The sequence below is a fragment of the Camarhynchus parvulus genome, chromosome Z (assembly GCF_901933205.1).
Source record: "Camarhynchus parvulus chromosome Z, STF_HiC, whole genome shotgun sequence".
NCBI classification, from domain to species: Eukaryota; Metazoa; Chordata; class Aves; order Passeriformes; family Thraupidae; genus Camarhynchus; species Camarhynchus parvulus.
In genome coordinates this window covers 34,899,850-34,922,840 of record NC_044601.1, presented here as the reverse complement: position 1 = coordinate 34,922,840, position 22,991 = coordinate 34,899,850, and the positions used below count along the sequence as shown (strand labels likewise).

At 35.1% G+C, this 22,991-nt stretch overlaps 1 protein-coding gene across 1 annotated transcript in view; it reads right to left on the bottom strand.

Moving 5' to 3' along the window:
* The window catches only part of LOC115915305 (contactin-associated protein-like 4), a 208,091-nt gene that overhangs the window by 61,374 nt on the left and 123,726 nt on the right, over positions 1 to 22,991 (bottom strand). The window contains exons 4-8 of the mRNA XM_030968639.1: positions 17,573 to 17,720; positions 10,711 to 10,914; positions 10,357 to 10,541; positions 8,526 to 8,669; positions 5,857 to 6,118 (exon numbers count right to left, since the gene is read on the bottom strand). Of these exons, the coding sequence (XP_030824499.1) occupies positions 5,857 to 6,118; positions 8,526 to 8,669; positions 10,357 to 10,541; positions 10,711 to 10,914; positions 17,573 to 17,720 (943 nt within the window). The remainder of the gene's footprint in view (positions 1 to 5,856; positions 6,119 to 8,525; positions 8,670 to 10,356; positions 10,542 to 10,710; positions 10,915 to 17,572; positions 17,721 to 22,991) is intronic.

The window sequence follows — 22,991 nt, the reverse complement described above, 5'->3', positions numbered from 1 at the left end:
ACATAAATAAATTCTACACAGGGTAGCATGTAACCATGTTATAATCTTTAACAAGTGCTTAAAGTCAATCATGTTCTTGAGTATTCCTCAGGGCAGAGGCACTTCTTTCAGTGAAGAATAAAGACTACAATCTCTAAATTAGGCAAAGCATTTTCTGACTGCAGAGTGCCTATGATTTGTGATCTGTGATTTCCCTCTTGAAACTTCATGTATTCATGTAGTCCTCTCTAGAATATGCTATATATGTTGCAGTAGCAATCCATGAGTTAAGAGATTCATTCAAACAGAAAGAAAGAAAATAAAAAGAGAAAGATGAGAAGGTTCAAATAGCTAAATTATAGAATAATTAGGATCCATAGATTGGTGATTACCATAATCTAAATGCAAGATCATAATAAAAGGAAGAGATAAACCCTAAAAGGACATTGCAAACTCAGATGAACTATCACCTAGATAATATCTCCAGTATATTTAAGATAATATTAGTCCTATATACCTTTTCTCCTTACTTCAATAAGCATATTTATTAGGGAACACGTAACCAGAAATTCTAAACATTTTGCTTTAGTCCCAGCCTCTCATGAATACTTCAAGTGATTGAAATTTTCCTCGGTCGCAACTCTTTAATACTTTATCTCTTCCTTTAGAAATTAAAAAATCATAGAATCATATAACATGTTGGGCTGCAAGGGACCTTTGAAAACCAGTTCAATCAATGCCCCTCTTTGCAGGGACTTTTTTACAGGATCACATTGCCAAAACCCCCATACAACATAACCTTGATCATTTCCAGGAGTGGAACATGTAAATATAACCTGTTTCACTTTAAAATTGTCACCTCTTGTTCTGCCACTACAGATCCTTGGAGGAAAAAAGAATAAAAATCTCCATTATAGGCCTTAAGTATGAAAAGGCCACAATAAGGTCTCCCTAATTATTTTTTTTTTCCAGGCTGAATAATACCAACTCTCTCAGCCTGTCTTCATGGAGATGTGCTCCTGCCCTCTGATAATTTTCATGGCCCTACTCCAGTCTCCTTCTAGCAGGACCATGTTTTTCTTGTGTTGGGGACCCTAGAGCTTGAAGGAGTTCTTGAGGTGGGGGTCTCATCTACCAGCACCCCCAAGTTTTTCTTGGCAGGCCTGCAAGAAATCCCCTCCTCCGCCAGCCTATACTGATATGGCAGGGGGGAGGGCACTTAAACCCAGGTGCAGGAACTCTCATTTGGCTTTGCTGAGCTTCATGAGATTCACATGGGTCCATTCTTCAAGTCTATCAAGCATCCTCCATCTTCAAATCTACCAAGGGTTGCATTCCTTCCCTAGAGTGAATCAACTGCACCACTCAGGTTTGTGCCATCAGCAAACCTGCTGAGGATACACTTGATCTCACTACCTGTGTCATTACTGAAAATAATAAATTTATCAACAAATTCTGCCATTTTATTTTAATCGTTACAAGGATAAATGCTTTTAATTCTTAGTTGTGCATCCTCCTTCAGTAGCTTCTTGTTCTGGTGGGTAAACCATATTCCAAACCTCGTAGTATTTGACAGTGAAGGTAGGTAAGAGACTGTCCTAACATATAAAGAATGGTATTTCAGACCATCAGAAGTTTTGGTTACTGGAAAATTAATAAGATGAATTTTACACTGTTTGGTTTGTTGATTGTAATTCACCTTGCTGAGCTAGTATATAATTTTGGAATAGGTATTTTATCTCTCCTTCTGAGTGGTTGGCATGGTTAGAGATATTTACCACTGTTCATGCAGCTGAAGTTAAGACTTCTTAGAAATCCCTTTTATTAAGTCTGAGAACTAAGGAATGCCATTGTGGGAGCACAAGACACTCTGAAGAAAACTGTTCATTTTAGCCCTTGAATTGAGAACTTTGACTAAATTCATATTTGCTTGTGTGAAGCCACTGAGTGGTAAAACATCTAAGTGGAAGAGGCCAATGGACTACCAACATCTACATTCCGTCTGAAACTTATATTGTCTGGTGCTCTACTATGAGTTAGAAAAATCTTAACCACAAGCAAACAGGAAAAACAAAGCAATGAATTTTTTTAGTACATAATAAGGTAGCTGTTAAACAAGATGTCCATTTATTCCCATTAGTTCTAGCATTTTAAATCTAAGTATTAAAATAGGGTCTACGGGATGTCTTGCAGAACAATGATACCCAACCTCAGAAACACATGTATAAAATGCAGTGTATATAAATTATTAGGAGATCAGTGAGAAACAAAAAAAAAGTTTAGAGGAAGTAATTTATAGATTAGTCTGAAGTATAACAATGAAATTCCATTATTATTATTAACACCATTTAACTAAAAGATGGATGGAAATTAAAAGCTTCATAGAAATAGAGCGTCACAGAACAAACTGAGTAATAGGATCCAACATTTACACATATTGTAATTCAATTTGGTCTCATAATTCAAAACAAATTAACTTTGTGTTGATTTCTGTTTTTTTTAAACGTATGTTATTTCTTTGTGAATATTTGATGTACCACTTGCAAAGGAGGCTACAAATTAAAGACATTAAGCAGCCATTCTGCAAAAGAAAGATAGAACTTACTATAACCTTAATTAGTTAGGAAATGATATGCCATTCTCCTCGGTTTTATATGGTTAAAGAAATTCTTAAAAAACACAGGAAAATTAATTTAAGACTTGTGCACAAAGAAATACGCTCAGATTCAATTATCAAATATTATATGTGTGTGTGTGTGTGTGTGTGTGTGTGTGTGTGTGTGTGTGTGTGTGTGTGTGTGTGTGTAAGTCAGGTCATAAGTCCTTGCCTGTAGGGGAACAAATCTTCTGTCCAATCATCCATAATTTAATTACTCAACCTCCAAATGCAGACTTGAATTGCTTCAATGATTGCTACACCAAACACTTCAAAAACTCAAGGAAAAGTTTCCCATATGGTTTTGTTAGATAAATTCCCTCTCTGAAAAGAATAAGATGATTTTGCTGTAACTTTTGCCTTCACAAAAACAAACACAATTCCTCCTTTTAGACTTTATGAATGGGAAACTTACCCTAGCATGAGAACACTAAATTCTGTTTCAGCATACAATGTCAAGATTTATTTTGGGATGTTAATACTAATATTTTATGTACTGCATTGCAGCTTTGAAATTGAATAAATTTTCCCACGTGCAAGTCTACCTACTGCTGTTAAAAGTGCCACCACCATCAGCCAGTCTGTTAAAATGACAGTGCATGGCAACAGTTTCTTTAACATATATCACATAATTGAACAGCAATTGAAATAGCTCCTAAAAACGCAAATTCAACATCGCTAACTGTATACCACTGACATTCTTACTAAGAAATTGACATTTTCAAATGGTAAGCCTAGGGAAATATCTTGTCATTACTTGTCAGTGGTACTCTTTGTGCATCAGTTATTTTAGAAAATAAAAAATACCAGGGCCATGCCTATTATCACCCACAGGAACAGGATCAAAGTATTTATGCAAATTTCAACATTATCTGTGGTCATTAGAGGCTTATAGTCTTTTCCTGAGTTAAAATAATCAACAGTTTAAAATTTTACCCATAATCATTAAACACCTGTAGAAACATAATGAACTTCACAGTTTCCTTTCCTTTCCTTTCCTTTCCTTTCCTTTCCTTTCCTTTCCTTTCCTTTCCTTTCCTTTCCTTTCCTTTCCTTTCCTTTCCTTTCCTTTCCTTTCCTTTCCTTTCCTCTCCTTTCCTTTCCTTTCCTTTCCTTTCCTCGCCTTGCCTTTCCTTGCCTTGCCTTTCCTTTCCTTTCCTTGCCTTCCTTTCCTTTCGCCTTGCCTTTCCTTCCTTGCCTGCCTTCCTGCCCCTTCCTTTTCGCCTCGCCTCGCCTCGCCTCGCCTCGCCTCGCCTCGCCTCGCCTCGCCTCGCCTCGCCTCGCCTCGCCTCGCCTCGCCTCCCCTTTCCCTTTCCCCTTTCCTTTCCCTTTTCCTTTCCTTTTTCCTTTCCTCCCTTCCCCTTCCCCTTCCCCTTCCCTTTCCACCTCCCTCTCCCTCTCCCTTCCCCCGCTTCCTCCTCAAGGAAGGGAAGGAATTTTCATTTATTAAGAGGATTTAAAGTAAGGAATCAATCAAAGAAACAGGAGCATGGAACAAAGATTAAAGAGACCTCACGTTCAAATCCTGTGGCGGTTTCTCTGTCCGGCTTTGTTCTGCTTTGCTCCCTCTGCATTATACTGCCTAATAAGTTTTGAGGACAGTTTAGACAGTTGATTCTTATTTTGTCTTTATACTGATTATAACTAGTTTGGGGGTTTCTCACTTGGTCTTTGTTACATAACTGGAACTGACTTGGCTTCTTTTACACTGATAACATTCTGCTTTGTGAATATAAAATGGAAAAAACAGGCTTGTGTACGGGTCAAAATGAATCAAAGATCAAGTGACGTTCTGGATATCACAAATGTGTTTTCTGCATTCAAATTCACCATTGCTTCTACAATATATTGCTCCAGCTAGTGGACTCTGGTCGTCTTTGTCCATACAGAAATGACTCCAACCCTAGCCTCAATTTCCTCATATCATATATTCCTTGTAATCCCTTTTATCCACCTATTCTGTATTGTCTTTTTCCTGTCTTATGTCTCATCATATCATATCACATCATATAATCCATCTACAAGTAAAGGGCAAAACTAAATTTGTTTGCATAAATAATGAGAAGCTCTAAGGTAGCTGTGATATATGGAATGCCATTGTATAGTACAATACTGATGACAAGCTGCTAGGTGAAGGTGATGATATTATTACATGGGGACATTACTTGATAGCAGCATTTTATAAAAAACCTCTGAATGTGGAGATGACATTTTTCTGTCCTGCTATCATATTTCCTGAAAGATGGAGATTCCTGACTGGGCCAACAGTCTTGCTGATCCCACATCAACTGCCAACAGCGCTCAGAAAAACTGAGGACGCTCTTTGTGAAAGACTTACTCCCATTCCTGCCAGGCAGAGAGAAAGTTAAAGCTGGAATCTGCTTAGAATCCCAACTGAATGCTCTCTAACATGACTGTGTATTCACTATAGTAGCTCCATCCTTTTGTCTTGACATATTTGTTTGCCAAGGGTGAAATTACTCATCAGAAGACTAGACTGGGTACTAGCTTTCTGAAAATCTGTTTTACCCTGAGGGATGCCTAGCAGTGCACTACCAAAAGTAGATGATTTAGTCTCGATTCAGTGTTTAACTACAAAAGTGACCTTTTATCTTCCAGGTATTCATTTTTCTCAAGTTCCCTTTTTTTAAAATCATAGACTCAAACTTGCCCTGGTTTTCTGAAATACAATCTGGTATTGGGCATCCCCTGCCCCAGATTAATGGATATCTCTGCAATGGAGAACTCTAAAAAATAATAGACAGTATATTTATAGTGATGTATAACTTTATAAAAAAAATTGTTACTTGATACTTTTTGAAAGCACAGACAAATGGTGAGACACATCTTAATGACTTAGCTTGACAGAGTGAGACTAAATTTCTTAGTCTCTTTAAACTTCACAACTGAAAAGACTGCTTAGATTTGCCTGGTCATACACATGAGCTGTACATACTGTATGCATGTTAAGCTAAGGACTCAATTTTTTAGTATTACTGCAAGTAATTTCTGCTCACTCATGGGGAAAAAAAGAATAGGTATGTTTGTGAGAAAAGAAAGCATTTAGAAATAATTGGGTGTAAAATTCCCACAAGTAAAGCACAGTTGCACACAAACTAATCATAAAAATCAGTCAAGAAAGCAAATACTAAATAAATAACTTTTAATGTTTTTCTTTTACTCATAGGAGTCTTGTAATTTTTTTTCTTCATTTCTGTTACCTGCAGCGATGTCACTCAGTACTCTTCCTGTTTTATGAAGATTGATTTTGACTCTCCCATCACTCAGATATAAGAGGAAACCACCTGAAGACTGGTGCAGTTTACTGGATAATAGAAGTCCATCCTTGTTCCAAGTGCGAAACTGAAAACTGACAAATACTTCATCTTGCCCTGATGTGCCTCGCAGTGCCAGGAAACTGCTGGAGCTCAGAAATGTCACAGGAACTACCTTTGGCTCTAAACATGAGAAGGACATATTGCCCTAGAAATAAATAAAACAAATATGGCATTAGGAAGAGTCATGAGAATTTCTCCATGGAAACTGCAGAGTTTCAAAACATGGTACATAGTACTTGCATGCATTAGTCTAAAAATTAAACATGAACTTCATCAGTTTGAGAAATGTTAACATAGTTGTCTGAGCAGAGTAGACTCATCTGCCTGCACAGAGCGGCAAGGACCTTTGAGGGAATGGTGTAAGATCCTAAATTATGAGGCTGATTTAATGCTACTTCAGGAGTTGGAAAGATCTGCTTTGTTCCTAGCTTGGCTCAGCCTCAGTAAGCATTAGGAACTTGACAAATTCTTCAGTGATAAAGAAATGCCATGCCACTGACTGCATGTAAACACTGACATGGGTCTAAATGCTTGGATGCAGAGAACAATGTTGAGCTGGCACTGATTGTTTAAGATGGTTTTAAATTTAAGAAAAAAGGGAAAAAATTCCAAATTAATGCAATTGGGGATGCACACCAACTCCAGTATTTGTTTTCACAAATAGGAAAATTCCACATATAAACTTTTGCTACTTACAAATGCACAACACATACTTCTTAATTTAATAGGGAATGTGTTTTCAAGCAGGCCTGTATGGACTAGATGATGAGTTGGATTTATGCACCTAGCGTTTGCTTACATTCTTCTGAAATAACTGTTTCTTAGGTAAACTTGTGGCTGAATTAATCGAGAAACTCTGAGAGTAACCTGTATCTGTACTTGTACTGAGTGATGCAGATAAGAAATCTGGAATGGGAATAGTGCATTTTTTGCATCTAGTGTCAGAGTTAGTTAACACTTTATGGTGCTTGATAGTACTACACTGTACACTCTGATCTAATGACTTGCTGATGCCATTTGAACTATAATTAATTTGCTCTGGAAAAAGGATTACTAAAGATTAATGTTTTTGGAATTTAAAGTGCACTTAATTTCTGTTCAACACTAAGAGGTTTTAAACTTTTGAGCATACCTAAAACTTTGGCCACACATTAAGCAGCTTTAAAATCAATTTAAGAAAAATATTCACTAGTCCCTGGTGTGGCAAAGTATTAGAGTTTATGGGTTTTCATTTTCTTCAAGGAAAATAGATAAATAAGTAAAAGATTTGTCTCATGAACTCAGCTGTACAGAAATGATTAGTCAGCTAAACTGACACATAGTGAAAAGATACTCAGCAGATTATAAAAGCCTTGTTAAATGCTAAAAGCTGGCCATTTGCAGATTCCCCCAGTAAAGTGCCTGTTTAACAGGGATTCTGTGGTAACAGAGATTCTTTCTATATTATCTAGATTATGAAATGTCTCCTAAATAGTTTTGAAAGTAGTGCACAACAATTTAAAATATTTGACATGAAAATAATGAAATTTCCTATTACAGATAAATTCATAGATCCCCTTCCACTAGTCCACGCAGAGCCTACTATAATTGCCCATTCCCCAATATTCATAAGCATCATGGACAGAATACTATGCAGAGGTACAAGCTTACACAATTTTGGAATATTTCAAGTGAATTTTACATGAGAAGATATGCCTCTCATTCATTTCTTCTATGATGGAGACCAAATTTGATTCTTTGTATTCTGAACAGAAATTAAAGTTAAAATATTTGGATCATGAAAGCATTTAATACATTTTTAATTATTCTGAGCTGATTTCCATGACACCTCTGCATTTCCTGCTACTAAATAAACACATGTTACAAACAGAGATGACCCTTGCTGTACTAGGAAAAAAAACCAAAAACAAAACCAACAGCAAAGGACTCAGTAAAATTTCTAGAAAGCCTTTTGTAACATAGAACACATTTGTTTTGTTATTGGAACAGTTTCCCTAAAAGGTAGGAATTTGGATAATATGACTTCTGGCCATGTCACAATAAATACACTACACCCACCAACCTAAACTAAGGTTTTCAGAAACAGATCAGTATAAACTGAAAAACAGAACTGATCTATCAAAATTTTAACTCTCTGGACAAAGTGGATCAGTATCCTCAGTAATAAAGAACTTAAAAAATGTACTGCTGGTGTTCTTATTAGTCAGACACATATTCTTATTACTCTGCTACAAAACCAAAGATTTGAGGGTTTCTGATGCATCTTGTTACACATTGACTTTTGTCACCAAGTTAGAAAGCACACAACACTGTGGTATCAGACATAGCTAAATATCAGCTAAAGATCTCAAGAATAAAATGCATCTTGCTTTTTCTACTAGGATGAGTCTACCCAGCATAAAATGAAAAGTAGCCCAACTTGGTAATTACTCTATTTTTCTTTCATTACCTAACATAGATTTTACCAGAAACATGTGCTAACAGGTTGGATTTGAAAGTGGTCGTGATCTTTTTCTCTCTTTTTTATTCTTTCTTAATTATAAATCTCTTACCACAATGTAGATCTGAGATTTATGCCTTCTGGCCAGGTCAATAATGTTCACTCCATTATAATAAATATTTTCAAAACACCCATGAAAATTCCTGCGTGATAATGTCCCTGATTTTCCAGGCACTGGGATCCCTCCAAAGCTGAGCTTAGAAAGAGAAGAGAAATCAATAATACTATTAAGTAATTTTCTAAGGAAAGAAGTTGACTATACTGTAGGAGCAGAAGTCAAAGACTGGCCTATAATGAATCTGTTACTTGTGTATTTCACTGTATCACATCTACATATTAAAAGAACAGGCTAACAAAAAATAGGCTGTATCAAGTCAAATGTATGTAGCAAATCATTCTGACATTTTGGCTTTTTTTTTCTTCTTCTGATGTATCTGTGTCTTGAATCAGTTTTCAGGGTCCATTACAGCTGTGAAACCAAGAAGAAGAAGGACAAGGCCAAGTACAAGGAGACTATGCAAAACAGTGTAAAAAGGGAGAAGACAATTAGCAACAATTTCTTTAGAAACTTGACCCAGACTTCTCCACTCTGTGCACACCATAACTACTATAGTAGAAAAGAAGAGTCCATCAAATTACATTGTTCTAGAACTGATTTGAAACAAACTAAAGAAGGCACATTTTCCCTTTCAAAATGCTTAGGCTGTGCAGTTCCTTTGTATGGTGATGTAAAATTACTTATTTCAGAAAGAGATTGGAAGATTTAATAAAAATAAAAACCCATTGAGAGCTACTAAATTCAAGAATATCATTCTGTCTAAATACATCCCTGCCCTGAGGCAAAAGCTGCTAGAAAGCAGTAAATTATTTTAGAAAAGCACTGCCACAATTGTGACCTTAGTTCTTCTCTAGTATATGTTTTAACTCTTTTACACCACCAGAAATAGGATTCCAGGATAAGTGAACATTTGAGCTCACATATTTCAAAGCTATTCTAGACAACATTGTAAAAAAGGTCAGTCTAAACTATTAACCTTTTAATTTTTAAATTTTTTTAAAACAAATTGTCAACCAGTTATTTTTCCTCTAGCTTTTGGTTTTTTTTAAAATTAGTATGATCCTCCAAACTTTGATATTATGACTTACATTCAGAAATTCTGAGCAGATATTTTTTGAAATGGAATAATGGACACAGAACAGCATGACATCTCACTTTAAAATGCTTAAAAATTGGAATGAGTACAATAAAGTCTGTGGGTTCCTGACATTCTGGTCTATCACTCATTGTCTTATCCAACAAACAGTATAGGGAAAACATAAAGCAGCCAGTCATCACATTACAACTGTGAAATAGTGGTATTTTTAACCACAGGCAGGAAAATTTCACAGAACATTACATCTACTACTGTTCATGAATTTACTATTTGTGCAAGAAAGATTTTTTCACAGTATAATTTTCAGATCTAACAGGGATTTAAGTCTTGATATAAATATTTCTACAACAGTTTTTATGCTGACATTGCAATTTTAATCAAGTTTTTTATTCATAACATTAATATTCATTAAATCATAGCACTGAGTTGGGTCTCATTCATTATGTTTACAATATTGTTTATCACATTTGCAGGTCTATTAAAACAAAGGTATTAAAATAATGAATTCTGAGATGAAAAAGATGGTCTTTTGAAAATACTGCGTTGAGTCTAGTGGAAGATTTGTACTCCAGGAACATCTCTTTCTTTTTGATTAATTCCCTTAACAGACAGAAAATCCCCTAGGTTTTAAGGACTACAAACTTCCTTAAGTTCTGTTTCCTTTGCCTGTTTCAGTGCATTTGCATAACAAAGGTAATAAATGTAATAAAGGAAAGGTAATTTTCACACCTCATAATCAAGGTCCAAATAACTGAATTCTCCTTTTGCATGAAAATGATGAGTGTGTTTATCCACTGTAAAGTTTACTTGATTGTTAAAATGCTCAATGAGAACAGAATGCCAGTGTTGATCATCCAAAAGGCTGCCCAGCGTAATATTAATTTGGGCATTAGGAGGATGAGTTTTAGTATCACCTTGAAAGAAGAAAAATAAAAACTATTAATTTCATTGAAAAAATCATTCAAAAATATACTGCTAGTTTATCATACTTCATACATTAAAATCCACTTAACAGTTTAAGAGAAATTTTAGTCAAATAATGCCTAGTAACTATATTAGACTTTATGAGACTATAGCTGTTACCTAAATTAATGAGTAGGGACAGCTTCCCTTTAGTTAATTCCATGGTGATGTGGTCTCCATTTTGTCCTTCTCTGTGGAGGAGAATTCCATCACTTTGCATTGTCTTAAACTTCAGAGAAATCACATCTTTCACTGTATTAATGAGTTTTCTATTTAATGTGTAAATTAGACAACTTTTCCCATCAAAGCCAACCACCTCAGACCCTAGAAGTAAAGAAATGAAAGATAATGTATAATGCTATGTCTGAAAGAAACAGTTGCATGCTACTTCAATATGGTATGAAGTTCCATCACTAACATCTCTAGATCACTTGTGCACAGTAAATTGTACTTTATTTTTTCCCCGTATGTTAAGACTGTTGTGTTTTAATGATGATGGTATAACTAGATAATAAAACCATGTGAGAAGAGATCTGGCATCTATTCAAATCTAATAATGTTCTCATATGCTGGTCTTCCTTTTCTTGGAGCTATAAAGTACTTTGACCATTTCTGTTTTTACCCGTACTCTTTGGCTGAAAATCGCTATTAATTTATATGCAATTCATTCCAATGAATAAAATCGAGACAAAAAAAAGCCAAGGCTGCTGCTGACCTTTGGGAAAGGAAGGAAATAGGGCTAACTGATTTTATCCTAATAGTATAAAAGAATATCCATCAAAATCAGTACAGATTGAACAAGACACACATTAAGGAACTGATAACACTATAAAAAGCTCATTGAGTATTCACAGTTCATATGTAATGAAAAGAGTAATCACCCTTGAAAAATACATTTTTGAAGTGAATGAAGATGTAAGGATATGCAATAAAATATGAAGTTGTTTTTCAACTGACTGGTTGACTTCTTGCAAGTCAAGGGAAACTCATTATCTATTTACTAACTTTATATAATTTCACGATAAATATTTCTCCATATTTTCAGCACGGAAATGGAATGAATTCAAATTACCTCTTGTACTTTAGGTGACTAATTTATATCCCATTTTCACAAAGCTCTTGTCAAGTGAATGCAGTTATGTTTTTAAATATAGTTTCTTGATTTTCTTTATATATTGATAATGAAGAATTAATTTACAAAAGTACAATGAATAAATATGATGTTCTACCTAAATATGAACCCTAGATTTTACTTCATTTTGTCACTGAATGAATGTGGACAGCAAAATGTTAATTAATGTTGAATTAAAATTAGGAATGTAATGTAGAATAGCTTCAATAAGGACTTCAATAAGACCACTTGTATATTTATATACACCCATCAAACCAGCTACTTTAGTAGACAATGATAACTGTAGGATTGGGAACATACTCTTCTTATTGGGACAGAGTATAAAGAACATTAACATGGCTTTCTAAAATCCCTTACACTATTCTGCAGCACTGGTTCCTAAGAAGCAATATCTGCTTTGTCTATATTTGGAAAGAAAACCAAATTAAATTTTGCCCCTGCCCTCATCCCATGAATTAATGACGATTGCAAAATTGCTGCAGATGGCAATCAAAATTCTTGTCACATTTCTCACACAGGTCTTGTCTTCACCATCCATGAATTACCCTTAGAAATATATTTAAAGAGGTGTGAGAAAGACAGCTTGGGTGTCCTGCAGAGCTATAAGGATAAATAGAATGTGGGCACATATCCAGATTACCATAAGATTTTCCTCTCTTATTTACCAACTACTTGCAACTTACTGGACTTCAAAATCCTCTACATGGATTTTCTCTACTGTTGTAAATAAGGAAAATAAAACTTGTTTTATGAACACTCATCTTTTGTTTCCACAATTGGCAGTGTCTTCCTTAAATTAATGTGATATAAATCCTTAGTGTACTATGAAAATATCTTTGGAAATCACAAAATGCCCCTGAGAAACTGGAGATTCTGGAGGCCTCACATACCACAGGACCAAGAAACCTAGTGATCCTGAGCAAAAGTTCTAATTGAAATATCTTAGAAAAATTTTTTTTATCTTTATATCAATTGAAATCAATGCTAATATTCTATAAAGAAAAAAAACCAAAAACAAACTTAAACCAACACAAACCAACTGCCATTATTCCAGTTATGAGGAGAATATGAAGTCCTTTCTGTGACTGATGTAACTGTAATGTTGACTTACAGCATTTCAGTCAGGTAGGAAATGCTGAAAAAGCCTCAATACAACTAGAAGCGATAAAAAAAAGGATTTGAGCAGTATCTGCAGTGCTTTTTGTTAGGTATCATAACATACATAACTGACATTTTTTAATGTGCATTATATATTTATTTTCCAGTTACCTATATTCTACTACTTTATACATTTGTCACTTTCAGATTTAAACATATCTTTCTGCCCGCCAGGGCAAAAAAATTCCCACCTTTTTGTTTCTTTGATTTCTATTTTTAGACTACCAGTTTTTAGAGGAAGAAATAAAAGAGTACTGTAATGAAGAGGGGAAATTGTAAGCTAAACTCATTCCTAATATCCCTTTTATTTAGTGCCACGACATAGCTTAACCTTAACTGTGTTTTACATGGATTAATTGTCACAACCTGGCATTTCAGGAACAAGACACAGGAAATGTCAGCAGAAATTCATTGTTCTCTTTTGTACACACTAAATAGAAAGAACTATCAGGCAGAGGCTTCAGACAGATTTTGGGCTGAGGTTCAGCACAGAGTATTTGCAGTGCAGTCATGGCACAAGCAGATGTTTTATCAGTTCACACGAAGGAAGGCAGGTTTAACACCTGGAGGTAGAAAACAAACCCTTCCTTCCTTCCTTCCTTCCTTCCTTCCTTCCTTCCTTCCTTCCTTCCTTCCTTCCTTCCTTCCTTCCTTCCTTCCTTCCTTCCTTCCTTCCTTCCTTCCTTCCTTCCTTCCTTCCTTCCTTCCTTCCTTCCTTCCTTCCTTCCTTCCTTCCTTCCTTCCTTCCTTCCTTCCTTCCTTCCTTCCTTCCTTCCTTCCTTCCTTCCTTCCTTCCGCCACTTCCTTCCGTCCTTCCTTCCGCCACTTCCTTCCGCCACTTCCTTCCGCCACTTCCTTCCGCCACTTCCTTCCTTCCTTCCTTCCGCCACTTCCTTCCTTCCTTCCCCTTCCTTCCTTCCCCTTCCTTCCTTCCTTCCTTCCTTCCTTCCTTCCTTCCTTCCTTCCTTCCTTCCTTCCTTCCTTCCTTCCTTCCTTCCTTCCTTCCTTCCTTCCTTCCTTCCTTCCTTCCTTCCTTCCTTCCTTCCTTCCTTCCTTCCTTCCTTCCTTCCTTCCTTCCTTCCTTCCTTCCGCCACTTCCTTCCGCCACTTCCTTCCCACTTCCTTCCTTCCGCCACTTCCTTCCTTCCTTCCTTCCTTCCTTCCTTCCTTCCTTCCTTCCTTCCTTCCTTCCTTCCTTCCTTCCTTCCTTCCTTCCTTCCGCCACTTCCTTCCTTCCTTCCTTCCTTCCTTCCTTCCTTCCTTCCTTCCTTCCTTCCTTCCTTCCTTCCTTCCTTCCTTCCTTCCTTCCTTCCTTCCTTCCTTCCTTCCTTCCTTCCTTCCGCCTTCCTTCCTTCCTTCCTTCCGCCACTTCCTTCCGCCACTTCCTTCCGCCACTTCCTTCCGCACTTCCTTCCCACTTCCTTCCTTCCGCCACTTCCTTCCGCCACTTCCTTCCGCCACTTCCTTCCGCCACTTCCTTCCGCCACTTCCTTCCTTCCGCCACTTCCTTCCTTCCTTCGTTTGTGCCTCCCTCCCTCCCTCCCTCCCTCCCCCCTTATCCTTTCTCTCTTCCCTTTCTTTCTTCCCTTTCTTTCTTCCCTTTCTTTTTTTTCCTTCCTGCCTGCCTTTCTGTGTGCCTCCCTCCCATCTTTCTTTTCTTTAAATTACTATAGAACATGAGTAAAAAACTAAGAAACATTGCAGAGACAGCAGAGTGAGGAGGGAGAAGAACTCAAAGCAAAAAAAAAAAAAAAAAAGAAAAAGGAACACTTTAAATATTTCATCCAAGTTCATAAATGACTGCCCTTATTTGGCCTTATTTGGCCTTTCTACTCAATAAATGCTGAGACAAAAATGGAAGAGCTTGTCTAGATGCACACTTTACAAACATCTAAAATGTGACAGTCCTTGATCTAAAAAGTTTATAGGAGAAAACAAGTTGCATGTAAAAGAAAAAACAAAAACAAACAAAAAACCCCATAATAATCTGTTACATCCCACAGGAAAATATAATGAGTATTACCAAGCCTCACTGAGACTATAATTAAAGGCTAAACACTATTTTTGAGAATACTAGGCAAAGTTATTCAGAGCAGGCATTTGACTGGAAGACAGCAAATTTGAAGTGGTGTCAAAATTTTCCCTGTAAGTACGACTTCATTAAGACAGTAATGACTTTTTTAGAACATAGAGACATACATTTTTCACATTGCTTTATGGCGTAGAGAGATCTACATACTGTATTCTTACAAGTTTAGTTTTAGTTGTGTAATTTCTAACAGGTAAAACTGAAGAATTAAATTAGTGCATTTGCACTTGAATACAGAACACAGTTCACATACTTGACAGTAAATGAAAATAGAGTTGTTTACTCTTAAAATCTAATACGCAGTAAGAGTTCCCTGAAGAAAAGGATGAGAAAATGGGGCTTGTAAAACATGCGAATCAAAGCCAAAGTAGATATTATTGGCATTTCTACTTTTTTTTTCTGGTCCCACTTTGAAAAGTACAGTCATTCAAAAAGAGCCAGGCATAATTACTGTAACAACAACTGCATGTCCTCATTGTGCCTGATAAATTTAGAAAAAGACTGGAGGGAAAGAAGTAAGCTTTTACATTTTTAAATAATTTTTAAAACTGTCAATCTATAATCACCTGGTTTGTCTTCAATGGCAACCACTGAATTTACCTAGTAAAGGCACTTGGTAATCAGTAGATGTTCAAAATAAATACAGGGACAATAAGAAGTCTGCAATTCATTTGGAATGATAGCATTTATAGATAGGGGAAGAAAAGCATTTCTAGAACACCCACTATCATTAATTCAAATAAAATCTTAACCAACTTTTAAAAATTATGTACTTTTGATGACATCATGTTCTTCACATACTGTATTATAGTGAATAATGGATCAAGTAAATATTAATTTTAAATTCATCCTAGCCTTACAAGATAACTATAGTTGATTTACTTCTATAAGCTATCTATAGGATACATTCTGTGCCATGTATGTAACATGGAAAAAATATAATCTTCCTCAAAAATAGTTAATGGCTTCTCAAAAATACTTTAATTTCATAACTGCTTATTCTAAATGTTTTCTTTTTTCAGTTGCATGGACACTCTTCTTTATTTGTCCTTTAGACTCACAGAGTTTTGCAGTGGTGGGCAACAAGCATGACACAGAAGAGAGCCATAATATGGATTTTCTTGCAAGAGAAAATGATGATAGTGAATATAGACAATTAAAACCTGACTTTTAGGCATGGTCAAAAGAGAGCTCTTCAGTTTGAAAACGTTTGAGAGCAAAACTGAGTAAGGATTTAAATGTTATCACATGCACAAGGTGAAGGACTGCGAAGAAGCAAAGCTGATGGCTATCAAGGAATTTTAAAGTGAAGTTTAAGGAAAGACTATTCTGCCATCATGTACCACAGAAATCAGGTCTCAAATAGAAGACTTAGATAAGATTTTAGCTTTGAATGATAAATTCATTTGTCTACCCTCCATTTTTAAACTTTGGTTGTTCTGGAACTTAAAAGAGTTGAGGATAAGTTGAATCATGATCATATTTCTCAGTTACTCAATTTTCAAGGCCATTTTCTCAGATTGTTCTAGGAATCATAAGTCATGTTTCCAGTCTCAAGGCAGCTGTCACTGAGGAATTTTGTGTGAGCCTTTCAGTCTCTTCCTCTGGCATGAGATGTTTACTTTCTGGGATGAGGAATTTTACCTGATTTCTGAGGTGACCTAAACTCCTGCATCCAGGTTTAAATTTTCAATATCCTTAGTTCACTACCTTTTACCAATTTTAAAAATTCAAATTTAAGGCAGAAAGCCCAGAGATATGTTTTCCTGATATACACTTAAAGTCAGATAAAAATGCATGGCAATAGAAAACAGGTATATGGAGACCATCCAAAAGAAATCAACCATACAGAATATAACTTAAATAAGGAACTTGAAAAAGAACCCTGAAACAAAACAAAAAAGAATAACAGATAAAAGTATGCACAAAAATCAGTTAAAGAGGTTGCTAAAACAAATTATGTTTCCACCATGGAGAAAAGATGTGAAGAATAAAAAAGCAGTAAAAAACTTACATAGAGGAATTTTTAAAAAAAATCCATGGATGAAAAACTGCAACAGGAAGATTTCAGGAATATTTACACTGTCCAGCCAATCAATAAAACCACACAATCTTACTTTCCAAGGCTTATGTCAGTTATTGAGGGCACAAAAGCTATTCTAAATAGATAAAATATATAAAATATAAATACACAAAAAACTTGGAAGTGTCCTTCAATTTTTTATTTGTGGATCTATCTAGTTGTACACTTACTGTCTCAGGATTTAGACCATATAGATTTAAAACTGTAAACATTTAGCATAATTTGTCCTTCAGACAGATAGCAAGTATTTTACGACTATGACAAAAAAAAAGGAACAGTTTGCATAAAATCAGGAATTGGATTTTGTCCACACCATTCATTCCAATACAGAAAGTACAGGAAAATAAGCATCACATATTGACAGTTTATGTAGAAATAATGTAGTATGCACATAAACTTATTAATTAAGTTTTATTTGAGATTAAATTTGGCCTTAGAAATCTACTTTCAAATGCAATTTAGGGAGCCAAAGACATTGATGAAGATTCATTTCATTTAGCTGACTCAGAAATTCACTTACTATATGTGCATCCGTATGCTTCAATGCGCATTCCAATCCTGCCATTTGGATTCCAGTCCAAAGGCACAAAACGGAGAAATCTTGCTTTAATAGAATGCTGAAGCTTATAGTAAACAACACTGTCTGCATTTGTGTTTCCAGAAAAGGCCTAGAAGAAAATTAAAAAGAAATCAGCCACATCCACATTGAATACAGAAATATATGGAAGTACCACTGATCTTTTAATTTCATATATTTTACTTTCATTTCATCTGGCAAACAGTCAAGCACAGGAATAAAATGCAAGTGTCAGTGAATTCCACAGGAACATCAAGATGATTCAATATTGATGATTCTTTTAGTTAACTCATCTGTGTATTTAGGGCTGATACCCCATGCAACAAAGTATTTAACAGCTTCTAAAATTTCAGTGAACAAACCCTGTAACCCAAACATTTCTGTCAAAAAACACATGGAATATCCTCACATTTCAGTGCATGGCTCTATCAAACACTTTAGCATAAGAAAACTGGGTGATGTCTACAAATTCCTTCTACTGAAAGGCTAAATGGATTTCATTGCAAGCCTATGTTAGAAATGCAGAGCATGCTGTTTTTAAAATGGTCTTATATTGACAGATCATGGTAATAAAAGACTTGTTTCCAACTAAAGAATCCAAATTGTAAAATGGATGTGTTTCAGTGTCCTGTTAAAAAAGAAGAATTTTTATTTCAGGTTTTTAACAAGGTGAAAGAAAAAAAGTAAACTTTTTTGCAGTATTTAACTGATAAAACTACTTTCCCATTTTCTTACATAAAAAACCCCAGAAATACATAAAAATTTAAAGAAGAAATTTAAAAAAATCTGTAACAATAAGCCATAGCATTCTAAAAACAGGAGAATATTTTCTGATTTCTCTGGGTTGTGTGGTGGTTTTTTGTCATTACCTGTTTATGGTATGTGAAGCATGAAGACTTTGTTCAGACATTTTGAATCCAAATATCTGATGGCTCTCTGAAATATTTAGATGAGCAGTATTTAAAAGATTACACCTTTCTGGCTGTATGAACAGTGCTGTTGCCATAGCTATAAGCCACAGATGTTGCAGCTGGAGAACTACATAGCAACCAACATCTTTAGGTATGCAGCTTCTCTTCCCATAAGTTTTAGAAACAAAGATGAGCTTCGCTGCATTCATTATTTATCTTTCTATACACATATCGTTGCACCTTCTCTCTCCTGTAGTAATAAAATTTCAGTAAATTCTACTCACAAAACTTTCAATGGGAAAAAAAAAAAAAGAAATTATATAAAAAGACTCAAAACCAAACCAACCAATCAAAATGAAAACCAAAACAGTTAGTGAATTGGCTTATTTAAGCTAACCTATCAGGCTAGCAATGAGCAATGAGCAATGAACAATGAGAGTTAGTGACTTTGAATATCCATTTTTATCTTCATGCTTTGTAATTCCATTAAAACAGCACCTAAAGGTGGAAATATAACAAAAATCAGAGGAAACCTACTATTTGGAGGGTGAGACCCTTCCAGACCTCTTGTCCCTTCAAATCCTATTTGCAGTCTGTAACAAATATAACTGCCCATGAAAGTGCCAATTAGTTTGTTGACTGAACCAGAAACAGGTCCCAGAAGTTTAAGTACTGTGAGCAAATGAAGTGTTCAGTTAAGATTTAAATTTTTGCAAAATTGCTTTTGGAGAGCAGCCACCTCATAAAAATTAATTTAAGTTTTGAAAACAGACTGTATGTGGCTTGATATTTTTGCTGTAGGGTATAATTAAACTGTGTTTTTTTTAATTCAAAATTTGGGTTTTGGCTTCAACAATAACCTAAAAATACTTCAGACTACTTCTTTAACACCATTCAGAATGGCTAATTTAGAAAACAGTATTTTTTTTCTGTAATTTTACAAGGCTTTTATGTGGGAAAACCACGTTTTACAGTGTATCAATTGTGCTGAGTATTAAATGGGTCTTTATTTCTTGTTTTAAACAGTCTAAATATTAAAATAAGTATTTTGATATTTTTTTAGTCCAAGATCGCTTCAAAAAAAGAGAGGACAAAATCAGACTGATTTTTCTGTAGGTTACAGTATTAAAGGTGTACCTGAAACCTATGAAAGTATCCTGTAAGCTTTTTAGAGGAGAATTATATTCAACCTTTCAGACAGTCCTGTCTTTACAGCAGAACACAATTACTGTTTCATGGTCCAATCCAGCAATCTTTAAAACACAGAATTTATGACCATATAATGAGCTTCTTTCATTCTACCCCTCTTCTTTAGACTGTTCAGACCACTTCACTCTTCTGCCTAACCATGTATAGGGAACGTGCCATTACTTTAGATTATCCTCACAACCTACATAGATATCTAATGGTTAAAAAAATGTCATGTGGCTCTCTATTAATAGGAATAACACACCTAATAATTGCATCTAATAAGCACTGTTTGCATAAATATTAATAGGGTCATACATGTAACCCAATATAAGTGTTTGTTGACTCTTACTGATGTATATACATCAACTACATATTATACCGCTTCCGAATAGCTTGAAAACACACCATGTTCCTTAAAGAATGCAGTTTTCGAAACACTGAAATACTATATTGCAGTTTAGCTGTAAACAGTAACAGAGCCACTTAGCAGCAGAGATATCTAGATAGATAACACTCCACAACATATTTTATTGAATAAAGTAAAAGTATTCTGGGCTGTACCGAAGCCTGAACTGAGAGCCTGAACTGCTCTCAGACTTGGAGTTTAACTGTCCTACTCAATTTCTAACGCAGTGACTTCTTTATCTCAAGCTACTTTAACCCTGCTTTGAAGACAGAATTATGCAGTTCATTATGGTGTCAGAAATCACAGATGCACTCTGGATTGGTAGATCTAAGTCCTGTCCGTATGAGGGCATTGGCAAGCTCAGAATGATTGTGAAGGTAAGCTTGCATCAAGACAAGGTAAAAAAGGTCCTTGGTTTCTCTGTCCATTCTCTATGTAGAAAGCACATGTGGGTGTCGACCAGGGATAATATAGGCATCCTGTCCAAAACTTTCCCACCAATCAAAAATTCTCCCAGAAATCAAACTGTATAGGACCCACAATTCAGATAATCTAGAGCACATGACCCTTATTTACAAATATAACTTTACTGTATAATATACTAAATAGACACTGTAAAAAATAATATTAATAATATGCACAATGCTTTTACATATGTTGTGTACCCATTGCAGTAAATCTATTTATTACAAATATTATTTTAAAAAATGTACATCTATAAATAAATATAGGTATACTTGGCTGCAAAGCCCCATGTAGTGATTAATAACAAGTACTGGAACAGGACCAAACCTGAATAACTTTGTTGGAAGAGAAATTGTGGTACTAGTGTACCTCAGATGGGTCTAACTTGATGCATCGTGTGGTTTATAAATTCTAGTACCAACCACAGAAAAAATCAGCATGAAGTAACTTGGAACTGTTTGTATAAACTATTGCATTAAAAAAAGTTGCAGGATTAAGTAATCTCTCCCATTTTCTCCCAATACGTCTAAATTATATCCAAGTTTATATTACAGTTTAAATTATTTATATCTCAGTAAAAAAAAGGAATACCTATTCCAGATAACCTATTACACAGTACAAGTACACATCAACTGACAGGTTTTCTGAACTAGAATCCAAACACTCGGACTCATCCTTCTCATCCTATTACCACTGTGGTGAGTTATTGTTAGTCTATTGAAGTTGCTCCCCAAAGCCAACAACTATGAACTTTTCAGTTAAAGTGAAAAATCTGAAAGTCCTTCACTCTGACCAGAGAACACTGTACTAGACAACTGCCTCCTTTCTTAGATATCTGCACTGCAATTATAGGGCTAGGAAAAAATGATCACAAATGTTAAATTAACAGATTTTTTAAGACTTCATTGGTTATAAATGATATATGCAAAAGCTGGCTGATATGTTTCATATAAAATAATAACAGTGATATTATACTGAGAAGCCTTGAGAGTATAAGTTATTCACTGTACCTTTCACTAGATCTTTAATTGTTTGAAGTTACAGTTGAAATATAGTAGTGCTACTTTAAATTGATCAAAACACACAGCAGTTACACATACTCATAAATCTGAGTGTTCATAATGCATTTTGTAAAGAAAGGACAGCACATATTAATGACAACCTGATTAATATAGACCAGACAGACAGAAAAAAAAACTTAGCAGAAAACCATCATAAATTGTTGTTCCAGTCAATGCTCCCTGCTTGTACCACCTAAATCCCCATTCCTGTTCTTACAGCTTTCCATCACTGTCACTCAGAGACAGGATAGTGGGGTAAATTATATCAATACCTTTTCAGTCTATCTCTTTCTCTTATTTCTTTACATAGGTGAGTGTTTTACTCATTGTCATGGTTCCTTTTTTTTTTGGTCTTTCACTATGTGAGTGGAATATTAGCAAACTTTACGTAAGTTCCAGAATAGCTCCAGAATTAAGAGATGAAGAGAGGATGAGACCACACTTATCAGTTAATTTTTCAAAGGTGACACCTCATATTTCTAAATGGACTCCAGATATTACTTCTGCCCTTCTGTTTTGTTTGGTTTTTTTCGGGGGGAGGGGTTCCTTTTTTGTTGTTGTCATTGTGGATTTTTTTCTTTTTAAGAAGACAAGTGGAACAATTTGCTTTCATATTAATATAAAAGAGGGAGAGTTCAATATCTAAAATTAAGCTAATGGAAAAAGATTGTGGGGTTTTTTTTCTTACAATAGTAGCAGTTGCATATAACATTGCAGAGGTCCACAAAATGTATGAATCTAAGGCCCTGGAACAGCTACTGTTAGTCAGAAGAGTTTTATCAACAGCTAGCCATGCTCATTTTGAAATGGGCTTAATAAACTCTGTTCTCTTCCTCTTTCTTGATTCCTTTCATGTTCAATATAGCTGAAATGAAAAGGTACTTAATTTTCTAAATGACATGGTATGGGGACTAATAAATAAAATAAAAATAAAAATAAAAAAAATATTTTTAAGCCACCAGCCAGAATAGGTGTTTTGAATTCTTCCATCTACCTTATTTCCTTTCATCATTCAGATGTAGTAAAAAATTTTATGTGAAGTAACTTGTCACCATCAGAGGGAGCTCTTGTATTGACGCAACTAGGCACAACAGTCTCCCTTTAAAAATTGTCATAACAATTCTTCCTTATAAAATCCCAATATAGAGTATGAATCTACTATGTTTCATTTATTAATACGTAATTACATGGACCTCAGAGATATTCCTGAAAATTGGAAATATGAATGTATTTCATAAAAGTATTACTGGAATTTTATACAATCTTTAACGACCCTTGAAGATTAGCTAACTCTTTATTTGAAATCAATATAGATATGCTTTTTATAA